This window comes from Oncorhynchus kisutch, linkage group LG13 (assembly GCF_002021735.2).
Source record: "Oncorhynchus kisutch isolate 150728-3 linkage group LG13, Okis_V2, whole genome shotgun sequence".
Classification (NCBI taxonomy): Eukaryota; Metazoa; Chordata; class Actinopteri; order Salmoniformes; family Salmonidae; genus Oncorhynchus; species Oncorhynchus kisutch.
The window spans coordinates 33,407,914-33,429,581 of NC_034186.2; the positions used below are offsets into that span (position 1 = coordinate 33,407,914).

At 41.5% G+C, this 21,668-nt stretch overlaps 2 protein-coding genes across 5 annotated transcripts; both read right to left on the reverse strand.

Moving 5' to 3' along the window:
- Window positions 1–946: 946 nt before the first annotated feature.
- On the reverse strand, window positions 947–7,007 carry mob3a (MOB kinase activator 3A). The gene is made up of 4 exons (XM_020499033.2): window positions 6,754–7,007; window positions 3,434–3,994; window positions 1,595–1,797; window positions 947–1,343 (listed from the first exon to the last, which is right to left on the reverse strand). The coding sequence occupies exons 2-4, from the start codon at window positions 3,849–3,851 to the stop codon at window positions 1,314–1,316; spliced, it is 651 nt and encodes a 216-aa protein (XP_020354622.1). The 5' UTR covers window positions 3,852–3,994; window positions 6,754–7,007; the 3' UTR covers window positions 947–1,313.
- A 329-nt stretch (window positions 7,008–7,336) lies between these two features.
- zap70 (zeta chain of T cell receptor associated protein kinase 70) lies at window positions 7,337–16,519 on the reverse strand. 4 transcript variants are annotated; one of them, XM_020499026.2, is made up of 15 exons: window positions 16,401–16,519; window positions 16,088–16,174; window positions 12,110–12,173; window positions 11,056–11,541; window positions 10,741–10,901; window positions 10,304–10,442; window positions 10,125–10,206; window positions 9,982–10,004; window positions 9,845–9,884; window positions 9,521–9,731; window positions 9,059–9,265; window positions 8,657–8,849; window positions 8,386–8,526; window positions 7,964–8,076; window positions 7,337–7,853 (listed from the first exon to the last, which is right to left on the reverse strand). In XM_020499026.2, the coding sequence occupies exons 4-15, from the start codon at window positions 11,458–11,460 to the stop codon at window positions 7,736–7,738; spliced, it is 1,833 nt and encodes a 610-aa protein (XP_020354615.1). In that variant the 5' UTR covers window positions 11,461–11,541; window positions 12,110–12,173; window positions 16,088–16,174; window positions 16,401–16,519; the 3' UTR covers window positions 7,337–7,735. The 4 variants fall into 4 exon arrangements, with proteins under 4 accessions (XP_020354615.1, XP_020354619.1, XP_020354616.1 ...); XM_020499030.2 differs by lacking the exon at window positions 12,110–12,173; XM_020499027.2 differs by lacking the exon at window positions 16,401–16,519 and having other exon boundaries at window positions 16,088–16,216.
- Between the last annotated feature and the right edge of the window lie 5,149 nt (window positions 16,520–21,668).

The following is a 21,668-nucleotide window of genomic DNA, read 5'->3' on the forward strand; positions in this document are numbered from 1 at the left end:
CTGTTAAGGTATCTTAACTTTTACTCAAGTATGAATATTGGGTACTTTTTCCACCCCTGGTCTTACGTAATCATACGAAACAGAAAATATCATACTAAATGGAGTGTCTCGGATTTACATACAGAATACAAAATGCTCTGAGACCAGATTGACAACCGATAGACCTACCTTTGAGGAGCATACTCATCCAAGAAGGTGAATTTCATGTGATGTCCTGTTAAGTTGATACGCGTTTAATTTGATGCGTGTCCAATAATGACCTGTCCCCATCGAAAAGGAATAGGACAGGTTATGAATGAAAATCATTCTTGCCTTTAACTCTCACTGGCTGTGACATAATACTGTTCATTATGAAATATCATGGCCTGTTAATCCACCCCAGAGCACTGTGCCCAAGCCTATCTGGCAAAGGCCAAGTAGTGTTCCTTCTTAGTTTGAGCAATTATGGAGGACAGAAGAAAACATTTACAACAAAGTCGCAGTCTTCCTTATTATAACAGTTAAGTCCATACAGTTTCTTGCATAACCGTTTTAAATCAGATAATTACCCCGAATCATGTCACAAGCTCTACGTTTCCCCTTCAATGGATCTATAAGTCTAGGATGAGGTTAATGGCATATATTAAACTGAATGGGCTTCCAGCTACAACTCCACAACCCTTACACCAGCCATATTTGTGTGCTCTTTATGCCACCTTGTGGACCAACTTAAGACCTGCACGACTGGTTTATTATGTTAGTTGGTCTCGCTCTACAGGCCTTGTTCCCAGTTCTTTTATTGCTTTTACAAAACAATGCCATAGATTTAATTAACAAACAATATATTAGTTTGAGTGTATATTCTGGAAAAATAACAATGGTAATACAACACGGCTTCAAACGCTGCTCATCCAATCAGCATCCAGGATCCAAACTACCCATTCTATAATTAAAAATAGGACACTGAGTTTAGAGTAGGAACATAGAATGAGTATGTTTAATGTCACCACATACTACAATCTTAGATATGTACAAACATACATATATTATTTTAAGATATGAGAACAACTAAATGACAGGAATGATTCAGCTTCAAATTAAAAAAGAAAGATCTCTTAATACTGTGCTCTGATAAAATGCTCAAAACATTAAAAGGAACAGAATGCCTTACAAGGTTCCTGGTTAAAAAGACCTACATGGTTAAAATAGATTACAGTACTTGTTTATAAAAATAAAGACTCTTTTAGATTTGGTTTATGTTTCCTGTTTCATTCTTCTACATGGACGGAACTAGTCTTCAAGGGGGAATGTGTCAAGTGGTCAGTGGCGCTCCCTTAGTGGCACATCTGTGATGTCATCTCTTTCTGTAGGAGACAGGAGTTGTAGTTTAGCAATATTATTATAGCAAAAGCACAAAAATGTGCGCGTAAAGATCACAATTCTAGGGTGCAAAACAGACATAACTAAAGGCAGCTTCCTTTACACAAAAGCCATGTAATGTCAAAGAAATTATATGGAAATTAAAATGTATCCTTGCCTTTATAAGCTTGTGCAATTGTTTTATCAGCTCACATACCAACAAGATAGACAATTAAATGATTTTTTCCTCACTCACTAGTGGCTCAAGCTCCTTATGGTCTGTGAGGTTGAACTCTGTTACGAAGTAGTAGAAGTGCTTGTAACAGGTGTTGACGTGGGCCTCTGCACCCATCTGGCTCACACGATCAAAGTGGTGGATGTAGACGTGGACGAACACACGGAACAAGCGAGACAAAATCTTCTTAGCTACCTGCATGAAGGTCTTGGGGAAGGGAGTACCTTCAAAAACAAAACAAAAGATGACAAAAAAAATAAGACGATGTGTCCTCCTGAAACATGTAAAGTAAACAAAAGCAGTCATGCTCTCAACCATATGTGTTTGAATCAGTCTACTTGTCAGATTAATTCTCAACTTTTTGTCTATTACATAATCATGCTTGTATCACTTGAAGGAGATATGTGAGCCTTTAAATGACCACAGGACAGATGATTCATAATTTCCTTCATCCATCCAATAGCAGACCTGCCAACCCTGTCCAACTTTTTAGAGTACCTGCAAATTTGAGTTTACTTCCCATAGCACACGCTGTTTGTGAGTCTGATGCTTTTTTTAGACATGGTTCCTAATAAACACTAAAGGCAAAATCATTTTGAAAACACAAAAACAAATGATCGCATCGACACAGAACGCAAACTAGCTACACAAATCTTAAGTAGGCTACCGGAAAGGGAATCTGAACGCTGTTCGCTAGTAGAGTCCGGTGTTTCAGCCTATGTAAAAGGTGCCTATTGTATTTCTTTGCAGCGCATACATCCTTTTCGAAGTTGATAAAATCTCAAATCTAGTGCAAAGGCATTTTAGAAGCATTGCTTCTATAGCTAAAACCGGACACTAAATCCTTCTTCCCGCAGTCTTCTAAACTCCCGACTCCATTTAATGCCAATATATGTTTATATTTATTTTTGATTATATTTTTGTAATGCTTTTTGTGACGTGGATCATAATTACAATTACAGTATATCAGGTTGGGTGATCCTCGTAATGTTACGTGGAAAATACAACTAATCGCACAAATGCGACCAGTTATTTTTCGTATTTAAATTGTATTTATTGCACTAGCAAATGCGTGTGAACTGCTGCCACTGAATGCCCATTTTATTTTTGCTAAGGTTAGCTTGAAACAATTAGTGTTTACCTTTCCACAACACACGGAGTCGAAAATGGATGTCCTGTGTTTACGTACAGCTGACAGTCGGCAAACTCAGCATCACAACAAACAGGAGGGGCAGACACGGTGTAGCTATGTCGAATAATGATGTATTAATCTCCGTGTCCGTTGACACAAACTCCGTACATGTCTGTGTGTTGCAGCTCGAGAATTGAGATGTTAGATTTTCTCAGTAGATATCTTTTATTAAAATTACATTAAAAAAAAGGCCCTATTAATTTCTGCGTACTTTTAACTCGGATCTCGTACCTGCTTACATGGACAGAGAATTGCGTAGTTGGTACGCAACATGCGTGCATGTTGGCAGGTCTGCAATAGACGAAGTCCATCCATTTACACTATTCTAATAGCATTTTAACAATGCATTTCCAGGGACATGTGCACATGCCATGCCTATTTATACCCTACTGTGGATTCTGTGACCAATTTCTAATGCTATTGCTTGGCTGTTTCTACAGCTAGTCAGATACCAAGATGTGTGCTGGGAGGATGTGAAGAATGGAAGGTTAAGAATTTCTGGCTCTTTGTAGATGAACAAATACAGCTGTTGCACTTAGTAATGACAAAGCAAACTAAAGGAATTCAGCCTATCAATATTCTCTTTTGTAACTCTGCCAAAACATTAAACCCATTTATCACAATGCTGATCCCAGCCCATGTACCTAGTTATCATTATTTGTACATACCGACGTTGGTGGGGAAGATGTGTTCGTTGTTGATCTGTACCTCAATCCAGTCCATCAGCAGGCTCATGTACTTTGGGGCTGGAACGGCTGTGGGCTTCTTGTACTTGTGCTCGTCCTGCCAGCGGTACTCGTACTTGGGCCCTCCAGACATTACGGGGCAGGTCTGGTCGGTGCAGGAGTCGCTGATGGTGCCGTAGATGAGGTTGATGCGGTTGAAGAAGTCCACCACGTGCACGGCCACCCAGTCATTCAGGTCCTCTCCATGGGGCAGTGCTACCGCCTGCTTCAGGTCCAGGCCTGCATTCAGAGACGCCTGGGCCTTCTTGTGCAGCTCGAAGCGCTGTGTCCCGGGCTCAAACTTACGCTTCGGCCGGAATGTCCTGTCCTTGTTGAAGACTTGCTTCAGGGCCATGGACATTGTTGCATGTGGCAGTTTGTTTATGTCTTAAAGAATTATTTACTGGTTAGATGGAGGAGAAATCAACAACAGTGGAGCTGTTACACACTGGTTTTATTTTTCTCACAGATGATGTTAGTCCTGAGGCTGTTGAAGGGTCAAATCTGAGAGGGGTAGAAAGAATAATTGACAGTGTCAGATTCACATAGATGCCATATTGTCAAATTCAGCAGTAACATGCAGTATTCCATCTGGTGTAGCTATTTATTTTACCTTTATTTAACCAGGCAAGTCAGTTAAGAACAAATTCTTATTTTCAATGACGGCCTAGGAACAGTGGGTTAACTGCCTGTTCAGGGGCAGAACGACGGATTTGTACCTTGTCAGCTCGGGGATTTGAACTCGCAGCCTTCCGGTTACTAGTCCAACGCTCTAACCACAACTATGCCAACAAGGCCCACAATTTATTTCTTAAATGTTTAATATTACAGTGCCAGTCAAAAGTTTGGACACACCTACTCATTTAAAGTTTTTATTTTATTTTATACAATTTTCTACATTGTAGAATAATAGTTAAGACATCAAAACTATGAAATAACAAATATGGAATAATGTAGTAACCACAAAAGTAATAAACAAATCAAAATATAGTTTATTTGAGAAATCTTCAAAGTAGCCACACTTTGCCTTGATGACAGCTTTGCACACTTGGCATTCTCTCAACCAGCTTCACCTGGAATGATTTTCCAACCGTCTTGATGGGAGTTCCCACATATGCGGAGCACTTGTTGGCTGCTTTTCCTTCTCTCTGCGGTCCAACTCATCCCAAACCATCTCAATTGGGTTGAGGTCGGGTGATTGTGGAGGCCAGGTCATCTGATGCAGCACTCAATCACTCTCCTTCTTGGCCAAATAGCCCTTACACAGCCTGGAGGTATGTTGGGTCATTGTCCTGTTGAAAAACAAATTATAGTCCCACTAAGCCCAAACCAGATGGGATGGCGTATCGGTGCAGAATGCTGTTGTAGCCATGCTGGTTAAGTGTGCCTTGAATTCTAAATAGTGTCACCAGCAAAGCACCCCCAAGCCATCACACCACCTCCTCCAAGCTTCACGGTGGGAACCACACATGTGGAGATCATCCGTTCACCTACTCCGCATCTCACAATGACACGCCGATTGGAACCAAAAATATAAAATTTGGACTCATCAGACCAAAAGGACGATTTCTACCGGTCTAATGTCCATTGCTTGTTCCTTGACCAAAGCAAGTCTCTTATTATTGGTGTTCTGTAGTAGTGGTTTCTTTCCAGCAATTCGACCATGAAGGCCTGATTCACGCAGTCTCCTCTGAACAGTTGATGTTGAGATGTCTGTTACTTGAACTCTGAAGCATTTATTTGGGCTGCAATTTCAGAGGCTGGTAACTCTAATGAACTTATCCTCTGCAGCAGAGGTCTTCCTTTCCTGTGGCAGTCCTCATGAGAGCCAGTTCAAGTGCGACTGCACTTGAAGGTACTTTCAAAGTTCTTAATTTTCCAGACTGGGAAAGGGGGATACCTAGTCAGTTGTGTCTACCGCATTTAACCCAAACCCTCTGAATCAGAGAGGTGCGACATCCATGGCTTCGGCAGTGTTTTAACTGCCTTGTTCAGGGGCAGAACATATATTTTTTTACCTTGTCAGCTCGGGGATTCGATCCAGCAACCTTTCGGTTACTGGCCCAACGCTCCTACCCTCCAGGGCATTAACTTTGAACAAGGCACACTTGTTAATTGAAATGCATTCCAGGTGACTACCTCATGAATCAGGTTGAGAGAATGCCAAGAGTGTGCAAAGCCGTCATCAAGGCAAAGGGTGGCTACTTTGAAGAATCTCAAATATAAAATATTTTGATTTGTGTAACAGTTTTTTGGTTACTACATCATTCCATGTGTGTCATTTCATAGTTTTGATGTCTTCACTATTATTCTACAATGTAGAAAATAATTTAAAAAATGTAAAAAACCTTGAAGGAGTAGGTGTGTCCAAATTGTTGACCGATACTTTGTTAAAACAATCTGCATCACCATTAGTTCTGTTTGGTATGCATGAATAATACTGTAAGCATTTGTGGTGTCTGTCCATTTCTGAACTCCAATTAACTAATTAAAAAAACAATTCATAAATCATGTTTAAGCACTGATTAATAATCACATAATCAAATTATTTAACCATATTTAACTACCAAACCATAAAAATACACTTCCATGACTGCTGTCATAAGCGTAGTAGGTTCCTGGAAGTCTGTCCACATCAATTTAGAGAAGAATAACACCAACCAGTTACAATGTTACAAAAGTGAGTGTTGTTACAGAGTAGACTAGATAGTTACCATGTTGCAGAGTGTGAGGTTTTTAATTAGAATGTGGTTACAATGTTGCAAGCTATACGAGTCATTTCCTATTTGTCACATTTACTTTACGGCCTGGTTCAGCCAAGCGAGTCAGCATGGACAACCTTGCACGATTTTATGAAGTGACCTCAGACAATAAGGCCATTTCATATATTGAAATTATTTATAGGCCTATATCTAGACAGCTGACATCAGAAGTATAAAGTGGTCGGAGGCAAAAGTGAAAAACTTAAATCCAGCTAGTTAGTACATGATGTAGCATTGCGGTAGCCTGCGCGCTGATGCTAATGTTGGTTTCGTGAACGATGAGGGCGCGTGACGAGGCTACGAAGTTTATTCATGACGTGAAAAAAAGGACATCAATCGCACTTGTTGCTTTTCGCATAACAAAGCTAAGCATAACCTTCTCATCAAAATATTTATCATTATTACATTTCACGTAAACATAACGGAGTAAATTGCTACCGAGCTGACGGTGACGAAATTCGTCTCCCAACCACTTTCCCCGAACTTAGAGACACCACTTACTTGTTCCGCTTTACTGAGCCTTCTTTAGCGATGTTCCCTTGAATAAAATAAACTTTGCTAATCGTTTTCAAATGTATAACAAAAGCTACATTATGATTAATGTATAAGAATACGACTCACAGCGCTAAGGCTATACTTTATTAGGAAACAAAAATAAGCCCCTCCCTACCAAAAAAAAACCCAACTTCCTTTGATCAGACGTCACTGTACACCGCCCGAGGACAGAGTGGCGCACCTCAATGAGGCGTGCACCACTCTATCATTAGGCTGGTAGCCTAATGATATGCCTAAAAGTATCTTGATAATTCAAACTAAGTGAATTGTTTGACATCATAATCTAAGCAAGACTGTTGTGTCGATGATATAGCTATGGGTTTAATTGTTTCCTCATAGTTTTCGATTTTAAAGTGTTGTGAAAATGTCAATCTCTCGTGGAAGTGACAAACTTGGTAACCGATATTGTGAAAATGTAGACAATTTCACAACTCAAAAACGAAATGAATCCCATATTTCTGATCTTAAATTCTGTTTCATAATTTATATTAAAAAAAAATCCTCAATTACTTGATATACATACACCATATTCTGTGACATGTTTTATTCATCATGACGTGTTAACAAATGTATAGAGAGCTAAAGCACATAAATAGAAACAGAATTCACACTAGACCTAATTATATGCTCAGGGAATTACACTTTCAATATGCAGTTTTACAATTCTAACATGTACCATTTTTTTTTTAGTTTCTTCCAAAACATTCAAACCAACAAATGATGCAGTCCTGAGCTAATAAAAAAGGCTGTTCTAATATGAATTACTTTCATTACAGACTCACATTTGCGTCAATAAGGCTTGTTTAGCTGTTTACTGTTGCTGCCTGTTTCTGAAGCCGTCAGCTTGTTCCCAGTTCATAAGAGGCTCATTGTCTGTCTCAAAGAATGCATTGTGTGGTGCGGGGACAGAGTGTATCTTGTCCCTGGACTATTTGAGAGGCTCAGCAGCGTCTGTGGTCCCCTCAGGCAGAGTTTTGTTGGATATAGAGTAATAAAAGCCTCGCATGCGCTCCTCCACCTTCACAAAGCCTGGCCGGTCCTCGTGTCTGAGAAGAGAAAGATCAGACACTTTAGACTTGATGGATCTCCTTTGGGCAGCAGTGTGGTCTAGTAGCATGTGGCGTGAAAATGAATAGGTCTCTGGTTTCTCACTTACTTGTATGTCCAGCAGTCCTTCATCAGAGCATACATTTTATCTGGACATCCAGATGGACATTCCATGCGGCTCCCACTGGCAATGAAACTGATCACCTCAGGACCTTTCATTTTCTGATCACATGTGGTAAAAAGACAGATGAAGATAATCTCAACAACTCCTTTGTTGGAGGCTGTTATTATTGAACCTTTATTTAACTAGGCAAGTCAGTTAAGAACAAATTCTTATTTACAATGACAGGCTAGGAACAGTGGGTTAACTGCCTTGTTCAGGGGCAGAACAACAGATTTTTACCTTGTCAGCTCGGGGATTTGATCTAGCAACCTTTCAGTAACTGGCCCAACTCTCTAACCACTAGGCAGCCGTATACATCTTTAAATGTTTGTTGTGTATAGATCTTGCTGCTGCTGTACAGATAGTACCTTGTATGGTTTCCCTCCAAAAGAAAAGGCTTCCCACATGGTGACACCGAAGCTCCAGACATCACTCTTGCTGGAGAATTTGTGGAAATTCATGCATTCTGGAGCATACCACTTCAGCGGCCATTTTCCTGCAGTGCGTGCCTATGTACCCACGCACACACATGTTTACCATACCACATGAATAATGTACATATGAAGAACTGCATCATTTAACTATATAAAACAGAGCAACTTAAAATTATAGCACATGACACATGCAAGAGACTTCTACCTTGTAATAGTTGTCATCAGCACCCAAAGCCTTGGACAGGCCAAAGTCACTGATCTTGGCGAACTGTTGGTTGACCAGCAGGACATTGCGAGCTGCCAGGTCTCTGTGCACAAAGTTCTTCTCCTCCAGGTATTTCATTCCCATAGACACCTGGTGCATCAGCCCCACAATGTTCTCCACTGTGACCTTATCCCTGAGAGGTAGAGAGACAGAAAGGGAACTCAAATAAACTCAATTCTCATGGTATTTAGCTTCACTTTGCTGAGCTCATCATCACTGTTTGAGTAATAGCAGGGCTATCATTAATTGCATTTCCATGACTCTCTATGATTAATGTCACTATTAAGAGAAAAACATGCCTTATGATATACTGTACTACACGTGTGAAATAATTGCCCTTACTTATTGGTGGAGAGGAACTTGTTGAGTGGCCCAGCAGAAGCCATCTCCATCACCAGCATCAGGCACTCAGCCTGGCAGAGCCCCAGCATGCGGACGATGTAAGGGTTACTCAGTTGGTGCATGATCTCCGCCTCCCTCATCATCTCATCTTTCACCAGCTTCTCATTCTCACTCTTCAGCACCTTGATGGCCACATCCGTGTGGCCCCTGGAAGCACACAATAATTTGTGATATGTTATCAATAGGGCCCCATGTTGTTCTAAATGTTAGCCTCTAACTAGGGTTCAGAGTTTTTCTTGATCAGCTCACTTTCTCAATAAAAATAATTATACACCTCTGTGACATAAAACGTAGTTACCAGTTGTTATAAGTGGCTCTAGGCATGAGGTTATTGGTTCTAAACTCAGGTTCTGATGTTTTGTTTTCATTCATCCAAGAAGCAGCACCCCCCACCCCCCTTACTTATTTGTCTTGAAGACTCCTTTCTTGACACAGCCAAAGTTGCCTGAGCCGAGCTCCACCTCGTCAATCATCAGCTGCTCCCTATTGATGAAGAACTTCTTCAGGTCATTGGGGTCATGGTAAGGGTTGACAAATTCACTGCAGTCCATGGGCAGCATCTGACGGTCTGTGGGGGGCGAAGTGTTGACTTCCGTGGAGCCCCCCAGAGGTACTGTAAGAAAGGGCCAAACCACAGGTAAATGACATAAAGACACATTCAATGATTTTTTTATGTGTATTTTGGTGGAAAGGCCATGTGTGTCTGTTGTAATGTTAGTGACCTACCTCCAGGTGGCGGTGTGTATCTATTTGTTCTGGACAACCTCTGAAAGAAATGTACTGTATTCAGTAGATCTGTGTGAATGAAGTTGGAAAGTACTGTATCTACCATGGATAAATTATAAAATGTTCTTGACACTCACCCCTGAGGGCACAACCGGAGTCTCTGAAAATGGATTTGAAAAATAAGACAATTAATTCAATTGCATAGGGGACACATTTTGTGAAAGGATAAGAAGAATGTGATGATTTTGATTCACTTGAGAACAAAATGTTGGTTCAGTACGTTTGGCATTGTTGCGGTTCACACATGGTTCCCTCAGAACTGTCACTAGCCCATCAGGCTTCATCTTAAGATACTCAACCAGCTGCAGTGTAGAAGGGAGGGAGAGTGGGGTAAACTTTAACATGAGGTAGCAGACAATACATTTGAACCAATTTGTTGAAGAAGACAGAACAGTCTACCTGCCACACAGTGTCAAATTTGGTTCCCTCTGGCATGGAGTACTTCCCTGATTTGTCATGTAGGATCTGGTAATGGTAGGCCGTTTTTCCGTACACCAAAGAAAGGGCAAAGGTGCCGGACTCTTCCCTGTCTCTGACTCTGATGAGAAAAAAAACATTATAATCATTGTTGTGAGTGTTTTGGGATGTGATGTAAATTGTTATGTTTGTATATAAGGGATCTAATATATATGTTTGTATATAAGGGAACTAATGGGACTGCCCCGTTAGAGCTCCTGACAGACGTTTCCTGTGGTGCATCAAGTTTGTTGGAACCTCTCCAGTGCGCTGATTGTAATAATGACTCATTTAAGATTGACTTTGAGTGTCCCTGTGTAAGAATTACCACGACAGGGACTTTTGGATGGAATTGAACTAAAATATATTAAATGACTCACAGGAACTTTCCGTCTGGCTGTGCCCTGGAATAGAGTCGCCTCTCCCCCTCCTGGCGAGGGATCTTGCCGTGGTACCAGGGCATCCTCTCATGGGCAGTGGTGGCGATCAGCTTCTCCAGCTGTGGGGCCTGGCTGATGATGGCCTGCTCCATGGCCTCCCCCTGAACACAGATAGACAGTTAGTCAACCTGAGCCTACACAGGGCCAGCAGGGCCAGCAGACTAACAACAGTTATCCTACTCGTGCCAAGGTTCTACAGGGCATCAGAGATGCTGTTGGTGTGACCCTGCTGCCTATTCTTCAGCCAACCCTCACCTCCAGGTTCCATGTCTGTCGTACATACTCCCTCAGCATGTTGTCCCTCAGGTTATCAAATACGCCTGCTCTAATGGGGTTGTCTGGTGAGCGCAGACAGGGCTTCTTCAGATTGCACACCAGGCCATCTGAGTCCTTACTGTAGAACTCACAGAGTTCCGCTGGCCCACAGTGGGGCTTGCCACCCGCAATACAGTAGGTGCCATTGAGTTGTTTCTCCACAGAGTAGTGGTGGAAGTCCAGGTCCCAAATCAGTGAGATCACATAGCCGCCCAGGCTCCGCAGACACTGGCGCAGCAAGAACAGCCCGTCTGCCATGCCTGCCAGCTTCAGGTGCTCCTCAGCCTCCGAGCGACTGATGCTGCCGTAGAAGAATGGCAGTTCTGTCGCAGGGTCTGTCGCCATGTCTGAGTCTCCTCAGGAAGTACGAGGGAAGACTCCTCAGTTGGAAGGGTTGGAGATGTCTGGAAGCTCCTGATTAAAGATCTATACAGAGAGAGAATGGAAAATAATAATGCATTATTATTTTCACAATATTCAAATGACCATAAGTAATGCTAACTACAGTATGTTTTCCAGATCGTAGTTTTTCTCTAATTGAGGTTGTTGATGACAGTCTACAGTCTTCATCAGAAACTCCATCTTAGGGATCCAGAGGAGTATCTGGGGTATTTGTGTGGTTGGGCTGTTCTGGGTGCAGTAAGTGAGAGAAATAGTAGGCTATACGTGTTTCTCTACACCGGCACAGACTGGTGTTAAGCACAGCCACAACAGGAAATACACCCGCCCCCATCCTCCTTCTCCAAGTCTTCAGTTTCTCACTCTTACGTTGAACAGGTGCTGCTGTTTCTCACATTTTCCCTGAGCTGTTCAACACACTGCTGCACATTTCAATGAAGATTATGAAAACAAATGTCCTTTATAGACACATGAAAATACAGAAACAAAATATTTCAGTTGTATCCCCCATCAGTATTTGTTTAAACTAATTTGTGCTTTATTCTGACTATCAGGAGAATGTAAAAGAAGTGTAGACTGCAGTCTGTGCAATTACCATCAAAGCAGCTGGTGTCTGCTCTGCTGTGAGGTAGCTTTATTTGATAACAAGTGGAAAATGCCTGTTGGTGGGTAAGACACAGATGAGTATCATAACTTTTTAAACGCACACCAGACAACTATCAAGAGGACATGATATTCACGCACAGAAGCAGAAATAAAAGAAGTCTAGTAGGCAAAATAAACAGTTGAATCAGTTAGCATAGTGATGTACTGAGTTTTCTATTTGCGGTTTTCACATAACTTCCTCTTTTCCGTTTAAATTGACAGCCTCATTTTGGAAAATGGAAGCTTTAGCAAATCAAAAATGTTAACTGTTGGTGTGAGTCATAGGTCAGGGTGGTTTTCCTTGGTTTGGTTTGTAGTTTGAATCAACTGCTAAAATCAAACTTCAGTTTATTACATGATACACAATATATTAGCAGCTCCTTATGGGAACTCTTCATTCCTATTTGTCTTGTAGAAAAGTGCAAACTTATGGCCCATGGCCAATATTTGATGTATTGTTTTAGAGATGAAGTCCTGTGCTTTGTGAAAGGATTCTATGAGGTGAGATATGTCAAAAGGAGGGTGAAGGTAAAGACTGGGTCATCTTTGTCTATGTGTGTCTATGTTTGTGTTTATGCTTTTAAAACTGTGTTGTGATTCAACCACAGTTTCCTGGACGTACAGTACCTGTGACAGTATGCTCACATCCACGCCGGACACACAGACGCAGAGCAACAGAGAGACGCAATCTGCCGCAGCATACATAAACTCCACCATGGCCGGAGAGCTTCAAATCCCCACAAGGGACAGTGGTACAAAGACATGGTGTACTGTCAAAACTGTACCTTTAGTATGCACTTGTTGACATTTCTGAAATTCCATTGATGTGAATGGCTAAAACTGACTTGTGTTTATTTTTATTTCCTGTCTTTCTTATCCTTGTATTTTATGAGCGGAATCAGCTAAAAGTCTGAACGAAATAATAAAGTACTTGAGAAGAGCCATGAAAGTCAGTTCCCATGCAAATGGAAAGATGTTGAGCATAAAAACCAATCTGTCAGAGAAGAAGATGTATTGTCAACAAGAGACTTGTTGACGAGGAAATGTCCAAATTTTCTTTTCTATTTCCCTGAATTTACGAGTGAACACATAGACAAAACCATAAATGTCTCACCACTAGCTCAGTAATCGGAGCATAAATATGCTGTTTGCTTTTGACCACCCCAATTCTCTTCCCTGATGTTTCTTTCCTTCCAGTCCAGAACAGAAAACCTAAATGGAGATAAACTTCTGATAAGGGAATACACTATATATTAAAGCAATAAGGCCCGAGGGGGTGTGGTTTATGGCCAATATACCACGGCTAAGAGCTGTTCTTATGTACAACGCAATGCGGAGTGCCTGGATACACAGCCCTTAACCGTGGTATATTAGCCATACAGTATATCACAAACACCCAACGTTCCTTATTGCTATTATAAATTGGTTACCAACATAATTAGAGCAGTAAAAATAAACATTTTGTCATACCCGTGGTATACGGTCTGATATGCCATGGCTTTCAGCCAATCAGCATTCAGGCCTCGAACCACCTAGTTTATAATCTCTTTTATAAATGGCCAATATACCACGGCTAAGGGCTGTGTCCAGGCACTCCGCGTTGCGTCGTGCACAAGAACAGCCCTTAGCCGTGGTATGTTGGCCATATACCACACCTCCTCAGACCTTATTGCTTAATAAAACTATTTTTGAATGTTATACTGCTTCATAAGGAAAACAAACCAACCAAGACAAATTTCCCTAACAATATATAGAGCAACCCAGATGTTACTTTTCAAAACAGAGACTGACAGTGTGATGGATATTGAACTGCATCAGCACTTTTTCCAATACACTTCTACAAACATTACCCATGCTGTTAATATTCAAACGTTACATTCCAACAAAATGACTTTTTTCCCACAAGACATTAAACTCACATCAAAACCAGCTGTAGGCCTATGTTCTCCCCTGGTAGACCCTGCATTCTCAGTAGTGCTTTGCCCGGAGGTTGGTTGGAGTTTACAGCTGAGCCAATATAGGGCATACAGTAGCAGCAGGTTGAACGGCTGAACCGGCCGACCCTTAGAGGAGTCCCAGGTCCTCTCGGCAGGCTGAAGGCCATAGATTTAATGAGCGGAGAGATAGCAGAACTGTGTTCTGACGCACAACTTTTCCCATGCAAGTACTTGTGACTGTGAGCTCTACAATAGAAATGCCTTGTCCACTGTACCACAGAGGATAACATGATAGAGGGCCCTTGGTTTAACTATAAGACATTACATTAATCAACTATAAGCAGTAAACTCAGCTTTGCTAAATTCAGTCGTTGGCACATGGCCATGATCTGTAACAATAATACATATTTGCCATGTATTTCATATGTAATCATAGTCATATAAATAATAGCCCATCATGTTTTGCCATTAGAGTGTTCAAAAGATGATTGAAAAGAAACGTTATATCAGAAACATGATCTGTTCTGTAAGTTATGCTAACAAAAACATTCCTAAATCATTAGAAACACAATACCTATCTATTTTTAGGGATCGCTTTGGCTACTACTAAATATAAATGTGTTCAATGCGGCAATGTTGTTTTTTATATAGTGGTGTTGGCCTTTAGAGAACAAAGAGACCACACAATGTTGCTTAAGAACACCTACCGTGTTTGCAGAAACAACCACAAATAGGCCTACAAACATCAAACATACATTAAAATGGTGGAAGACTCTAATAAGTAGTTCATTTAAAGTATGTGGCTGAGACCGCTACCTAGAAAACAAATAATATTTAGAAATGGCTTACTTCAATGGAAAATCAATAAGGGACATAATGTGCATATCTTTCCTAAACATAGAAGACTATTGCTGATTTCAAATCAAGCTTTTAGAATTTCTTGTTCTGCTATTGTTTCATGCAGCTTGCAAAATGCTTGACTTGCTGGGTAGCTGACAATTGCCCCTCACCCAGCCATATTTAGCCAGTCGAGCTTAAGATCAAACCCAAGAGGGTAATCAAGTATTTTGTGACCCCTAACTCTCTAATTCTCCCTGGAACGACAACACATCAGTCTTAGTGATCTGGGTTGTGGCACCTCTGAAATGAGTTAGCCAATATATAGAATGAAATTGCCCAAGTCAGCCACACATCGTCAGGGCACAGTTTGGCCAGTAAGATTTAAACCAAGGCTCTATCCCAACAGGCCAATCAAGTTGTTTCTTATAGATTCTTATAGAACCCATTACTGGATTGCATTATGTTCAGAATATTTCAGAGAAGTATGAAGGTTAGTTTGTCGTCTAGTTGAGAATGAGTCTCTGTTTAAAACGTCAGAAAAATACAGCCACTTATTTTCATTCAAAGCACAGTAACCTATTTTGTCATATTTGTCTGATTACAAGTGCCAGCAAGTCTCAAAATAGAATCTACAGCATAATTCAAAAGAAAATTACAAGCAGTAAGGACACACATGAAACACGGGTGTGTCTACTTGAAAATCGTACCCACTTTTGGTTTTCTATTCATATACACAATGAAAGCAACTATTTATAAATATAATCTCTACTTTTGAAGCCACAGCTAGAATGTCTTTGCGCACTGCGGTGAACCCATATTGCCTATGTTACAGCACAAACTCTTCTAATAGAAACATATTAACAGTTTTAAATCTGTTTAAGACACTGGTTATAAGGAAACAAGTCATAGAAAAGGAACATTTCAAGAACAATCTTTTACATATATTATTGATATAAATGCAGTCTAAAATATTGTATTGTATACTTCAAAGTACATTCAAGTAATAGACTTTCAACTTGATCTTTTTTCCATCTCCAAAATACAGCCGAAACAAAATCCTTGATTTGGTTCAAAGAGATTCATCCTAATTCCTCAACTGAAAATGAGTGAATAAAAAGACAGAACTGGCTTTTTAAATGAGATGGACTCACCATACACTATTTCACTGGAACTGAGGAAAGAAGTCAGAGATCTTAGTAGATTGGCCTCAGAGACAGAGAGCTGCTGAGTCTGTCGATCTGTATAGGTGACAGAGAATATGCATCAGCACTGCTGAGTGAGGGCACGAGTGAGGGTTCAGGAAAACTATGTGGGTTGATTGATACAGCCCTGGAATCTTCACTAAGCTACTTCCTCACCTCAGCTACATGAAACCCTTTCTACTATACTACCTTTTGTTTCATGAAAAGGCAGAAATAAAAAATAGCACCATTTCAATATTTACAACCATCTGACACAGCTCACCCAGTTTTCTGTATCCAACTGTCGACCACGGCCCTCCAGCAGCGAGGCTATGGTGGAGGTTTTAATGGTTACATGGAACAGCATTCCATTTCAGATATCTCTTTGTTGGAGGCCACATGTTAGAACAGGGCTAGTGCATGCCCTCAAAATCACCTACAGAGGGCGGTCTGGATTAACTAACTACTACCAATAATAACAAGTCAAGTGTATGTGTAATATGCATAGGAGACATGCAAAGGAATTAAGTAGGATAATAATGCTGGCAAGTTGCTGTTACTACTACAGTTGTCTACTAAATGTCTTCTATGCTCGCTTCGATGCAAGCAACACTGAACCATGCATGAGAGCATCATCTGTTCCAGATGACTGTGTGATCACACTCCCCGTAGACGATGTCAGTAAGACCTTTAAACAGGTTAACATTCACAAGGCCGCAGGGCCAGACGGATTACTCATAGCATGCGCTGACCAGCTGGCAACCTCTCCCTGTATCAGGAATCAGGTAAGACCCAAGTCCAGACCGTGTCGAAGTAACAATGTTTATTGCAGCAAACAGAGGCAAAGGTACAGGGCGGCGGGCGGGCGGGCTCAGTGTCAGGTCAGGCAGAGGTCGGAAATCCAGATAGGGGCAGAGGTACCGGACAGTAGGCAGGCTCAGGGTTAGGGGCAGGCAGAGTGGTCAGTTTAGGGTCAGGACGGGCAAGGGTCAAAAACGAGGAGGGCGAAAAAAAAGAGAGGCTGGGAAAAGACAGGAGCTGACAGGACAAAATGCTGGTAAACGTGACAGACAAGACGACCTGGCAACAGGGAAGATGGGCGACATCTGGAGGGGTTGGAGACAATAAACAAAGACAGGTAAAACAGATCAGGGTGCGACACCCTGACCCAACCTGTAATACCTACGTGTTTCAAGCAGACCACCATAGTCCCTGTGCCCAAGAATGCCAAGGTAACTTGTATAAATGACTATCGCCCCGTAGCACTCACAACTGTAGCCATGAAATGCTTTGAAAGGCTGGTCATGGCTCACACCAAATAAAATAAGATTGAATTGGTCACATATACATATTTAGCAGATGTTATTGCGGGTGTAGCGAAATGCTTGTGCTGCTCTGATATCCCAAAATTATTTCCGGCTGTATGTAAAACACGAAAAATGTTCTGGACTAATAATGTAAGAAATTATACATCAACAAAATAAATACTGCAAAGTTGCTTAGGAGCTAGAAGCAGATCTGCCAAATCTGTCAGTGCCATCTTACTACACTACCAATGAGACAGCCCACTCCAATTCACATACCTCCCTAACAGATCCAAAGATGACGCAAGTTCTATTGCACCCCTCATGGCCCTTTCCCACCTGGACAAGACAAACACTTATGTGAGAATGCTGCTCATTTACTACAGCTCAGCTTTCAACACCATAGTGCCCTCCAAGCTAGCTCATCACTAAGCTAAGGACCCTGGGACTGAACAACTCCATCTTCAACTTGATCCTGGACTTCTTGATGGGCCACCCACCACGCTGATCGTCGACACAGGGGCCCCTCAGGGGTGCATGCTTAGTCCCCTCCTGTACTCCCTCTTCACCCACGACTGCGTGCCGACGACACAACAGTGGTAAGCCTACGATCACCTACGACGATGAGACAGTCTATAGGGAGGAGGTCAGAGACCTTGCAGTACGGTGCCAGGACAACAGCCTCTCCTTCAACGTCAGCAAGACATAGGAGCTGATAGTGGATTACAGGAAACGGAGGGCCGAGCATGTCTCCATTCACATCAACAGGGCTGTAGTGGAGCGGGTTCCTCGGTGTCCACATGAATAAGGATCTATCATGGTCCAAACAAACCAACACAGTCATAAACAGGGCACTATAATGCCTCTTCCCTCTCAGGAGGCTGAAAAGATTTGTCATGGACCTCAGATCCTCAAAAGGTTCTACAGCTGCACTATTGAGAGCATCTTGACTTGCTGCGTCCCCGCTTGGTATGATAACTGCTTGGCATCCGACCGCGAGGCGCTACAAAGGGTAATGCGTACGGCCCTTTACAAGACTGCTAAATAGTTAGTTAAATAGTTAACCAAATTGCTACCCGGACTATCTGTATTAACCCTTTTTGGACTAACTTTTTGACTCATCACATACGCTGATGCTACTGTTCATTATCACTTTATTTATAGTTATATGTACATTTCTACCTCAATTACCTCGTACCCCTGCATATCGACTCTGTACTGGTACACCAGGTATAGATTATTACGTGTTTTACTTTTCTATTATTTCTCTCTGTGTTGCTGGGAAGGGCCCGTAAATCAGCATTTCACTGTTAATCTACACCTGTTGTTTATGAAGCATGGGACAAATAAAATGTTATTTTATTTGTTACTATTAGGCCATATTAGCACCTACAGCAACCATCACCACCAGACAGCATCTAATCTGAAGAATAAGAATATCCCCACCAGGCCAACATTAGGCAGCCTAACCCAGGCAGTGCGTTTCAACCACATTCAGGGTTTACATGTATGGTATTAGTAATGTAAATGCCTTACTCTGATTATCTTAATCGGGTAAGGTCATGATCAATGAATACTCCGATTAAAATACCTATTTATTTTTTATCTTTCAAATTAATAGGACATGCTGCTTTAACATCAGGACTCCCTAAAAACAGGCCACTTGGATACAAGTGTCTTTTCCTAGAAGGTTAGGAGAACATTTTCGCTAACCCTAACCATATGCCTAACCTGCTACGAAAAGTCATAGCTGTATCGAAGTGGGGTGTTTTTAGGGAGTACTGCTTAACATCTTAAAGGCGCTACATGGTCAATCCGTTGTCTGCATTGGCTGTGCAGCATTTATGGTGATACGGCCTCTGCAGAAGTCAGGGCATTCAAAATGATCTTGCATTGCTGAGCAGCGCAGCGCTGTTGAGCAGAGCTGTTGTGAAGGAATTTATCAAGGAAGTGAGTTTGTGTTTATACAGGACCTCCCGCCCCCACCTACTGTCAAACAATCATGTTACTGTGGTGCTCTACGGAGCCCTCCGCATTGTTAAAAAATATTGGAGGCACAAAGTGATGCGGTACAGAGCTCAATTTGGCCACTGCGTGCCTCTGGAGTCTCCGCAATTGCATCAACACCCTCCATAAGGAGTCTCTGACCACCTTTTCAGATCAAGCATAAATTGGCTCTTATCTAAGCCAGTTAGGCAGGTTAGGAGAACTAATGGGACAGGTTAGGAGAATTAACTGGGCAGGTTAGGACTAATGTAGCAGGTTAGCATAGCCGGTTAAGATAATTAACATGGCAGGTTAGGAGAACTAACCTAGCAGGTTAGGGCAATGCAGTTAAGGTTAGGAAAAGGGTTAGTTAGGGTTAGGTAAAATGCTACAAGGAAGCAGCAAGCAGACACTTCTAAAATGGTCTTGAGTGGCAACCAATCTGCCCAATTAGCTGTTATAGATTTCCATACACCCACCTATTTCACAAAGCCCACTTTCAGATGCATACAGTTGAAGTAGGAAGTTTACATACACTTAGGTTGGATTCATTAAAACTTGTTTTTCAACCACTCCACAAATTTCTTGTTAACAAACTATAGTGTTGGCAAGTCGGTTAGGACATCTACTTTGTGCATGACATAAGTAATTTTTCCAACAATTGTTTACAGACAGATTATTTAACTTGTAATTCACTATCACAATTCCAGTGGGTCAGAGGTTTGCATACACTAAGTTGACTGTGCCTTTAAACAGCTTGGAAAATTCCAGAAAATGATGTAATGGCTTTAGAAGCTTCTGATAGGCTAATTGACATAATTTGAGTCAATTGGAGGTGTACCTGTGGATGTATTTCAAGGCCTACATTCAAACTCAGTGCCTCTTTGCTTGACATCATGGGAAAATCAAGAGAAATCAGCCAAGACCTCAGAAGAAAATTGTGGACCTCCACAAGTCTGGTTCATCTTTGGGAGAAATTTCCAAATGCCTGAAGGTACCACGTTCATCTGTACAAACAATATTATGCAGGTATAAACACCATGGGACCACGCAGCGGTCATACCGCTCAGGAAGGAGATGTGTTCTGTCTCCTAGAGATGAATGTACTTTGGTGCGAAAAGTGCAAATCAATCCCAGAACAACAGCAAAGCAGCTTGTCAAGATGCTGGAGGAAATGTATCTATATACGTATCTACAAAAGTATCTATATCCACAGTAAACTATATTGAAATAAACAGGAAAGGCCACTCAGTAAGGAAGAAGCCACTGCTCCAAAACCGCCATAAAAAATCCAGACTACGTTTTGAACTGCAGATGGGGACAAAGATCGTAGTTTTGCAGAAATGTCCTCTTGTCGGATGAAACAAAAATAGAACTGTTTGGCTATAATGACCATCGTTATGATAGGAGGAAAAAGGGGGATGCTTGCAAGCCGAAGAACACCATCCCAACCGTGAAGCACGGGGGTGGCAGCATCCTGTTGTGGGGGTGCTTTGCTGCAGGAGGGACTGGTGCACTTCACAAAATAGATGGCTTCATGAAGTAGGAAAATGATGTGGATATAGACATCAGTTAAAGTTAAAGCTTGGTCGCAAATGGGTCTTCCAAATGGACAATAACCCCAAGCATACTTCCAAAGTTGTGGCAAAATGGCTTAGGGACAACAAAGTCAGGGTATTGGAGTGGCCATCACAAAGCCCTGACCTCAATCCCATAGAACATTTGTGGGCAGAACTGAAAAAGCGTGCGCGAGCAAGGAGGCCTACAAACCTGACTCAGTTACACCAGCTCTGTCAGGAGGAATGGGCAAAATTCACCCAACTTATTGTGGGTAGCTTGTGGAAGGCTACCTGAAACGTTTGACCCAAGTTAAACAATTTAAATGCAATGCTACCAAATACTAATTGAGTGTATGTAAACCTCTGTCCCATTGGGAATGAAATAAATAAAAGCTCAAATAAATAATTCTCTCTACTATTATTCTGACATTTCACATTCTTAAAATAAAGTGGTGATCCCAGCTGACCTAAGGCAGGGAATTTTTACTAGGATTACATGTCAGGAATAGTTTAAATATATTTGGCTAAGGTGTGTGTAAACTTCTGACTTCAACTGTATGCTAGCTATGCATATTTGAAATACTATTTAGGTTTTACAAACTTTTTCATTTCCAAACACCGAATCAATTGGGCATCCCCCAAAAATAACATGGTCACTGTTATTGAACGTTTATTTTGATTACAGTCCAATCTAAGAGCCAG

Coding starts and splice junctions, on each gene's coding strand:
- mob3a (XM_020499033.2), bottom strand. CDS start 3,851: ATGTCCATGGCCCTGAAGCAAGTCTTCAACAAGGACAGGACATTCCGG. Junction 1,798..3,433: donor CATCTTCCCCACCAACGTCG/GTATGTACAAAT, acceptor TTGTTTTTGAAG/GTACTCCCTTCCCCAAGACC. Junction 1,344..1,594: donor ATAAGGAGCTTGAGCCACTA/GTGAGTGAGGAA, acceptor TGTCTCCTACAG/AAAGAGATGACATCACAGAT.
- zap70 (XM_020499030.2), bottom strand. CDS start 11,460: ATGGCGACAGACCCTGCGACAGAACTGCCATTCTTCTACGGCAGCATC. Junction 10,207..10,303: donor AATTTGACACTGTGTGGCAG/GTAGACTGTTCT, acceptor TCTACACTGCAG/CTGGTTGAGTATCTTAAGAT. Junction 8,527..8,656: donor CTGATGACAACTATTACAAG/GTAGAAGTCTCT, acceptor GTGGGTACATAG/GCACGCACTGCAGGAAAATG.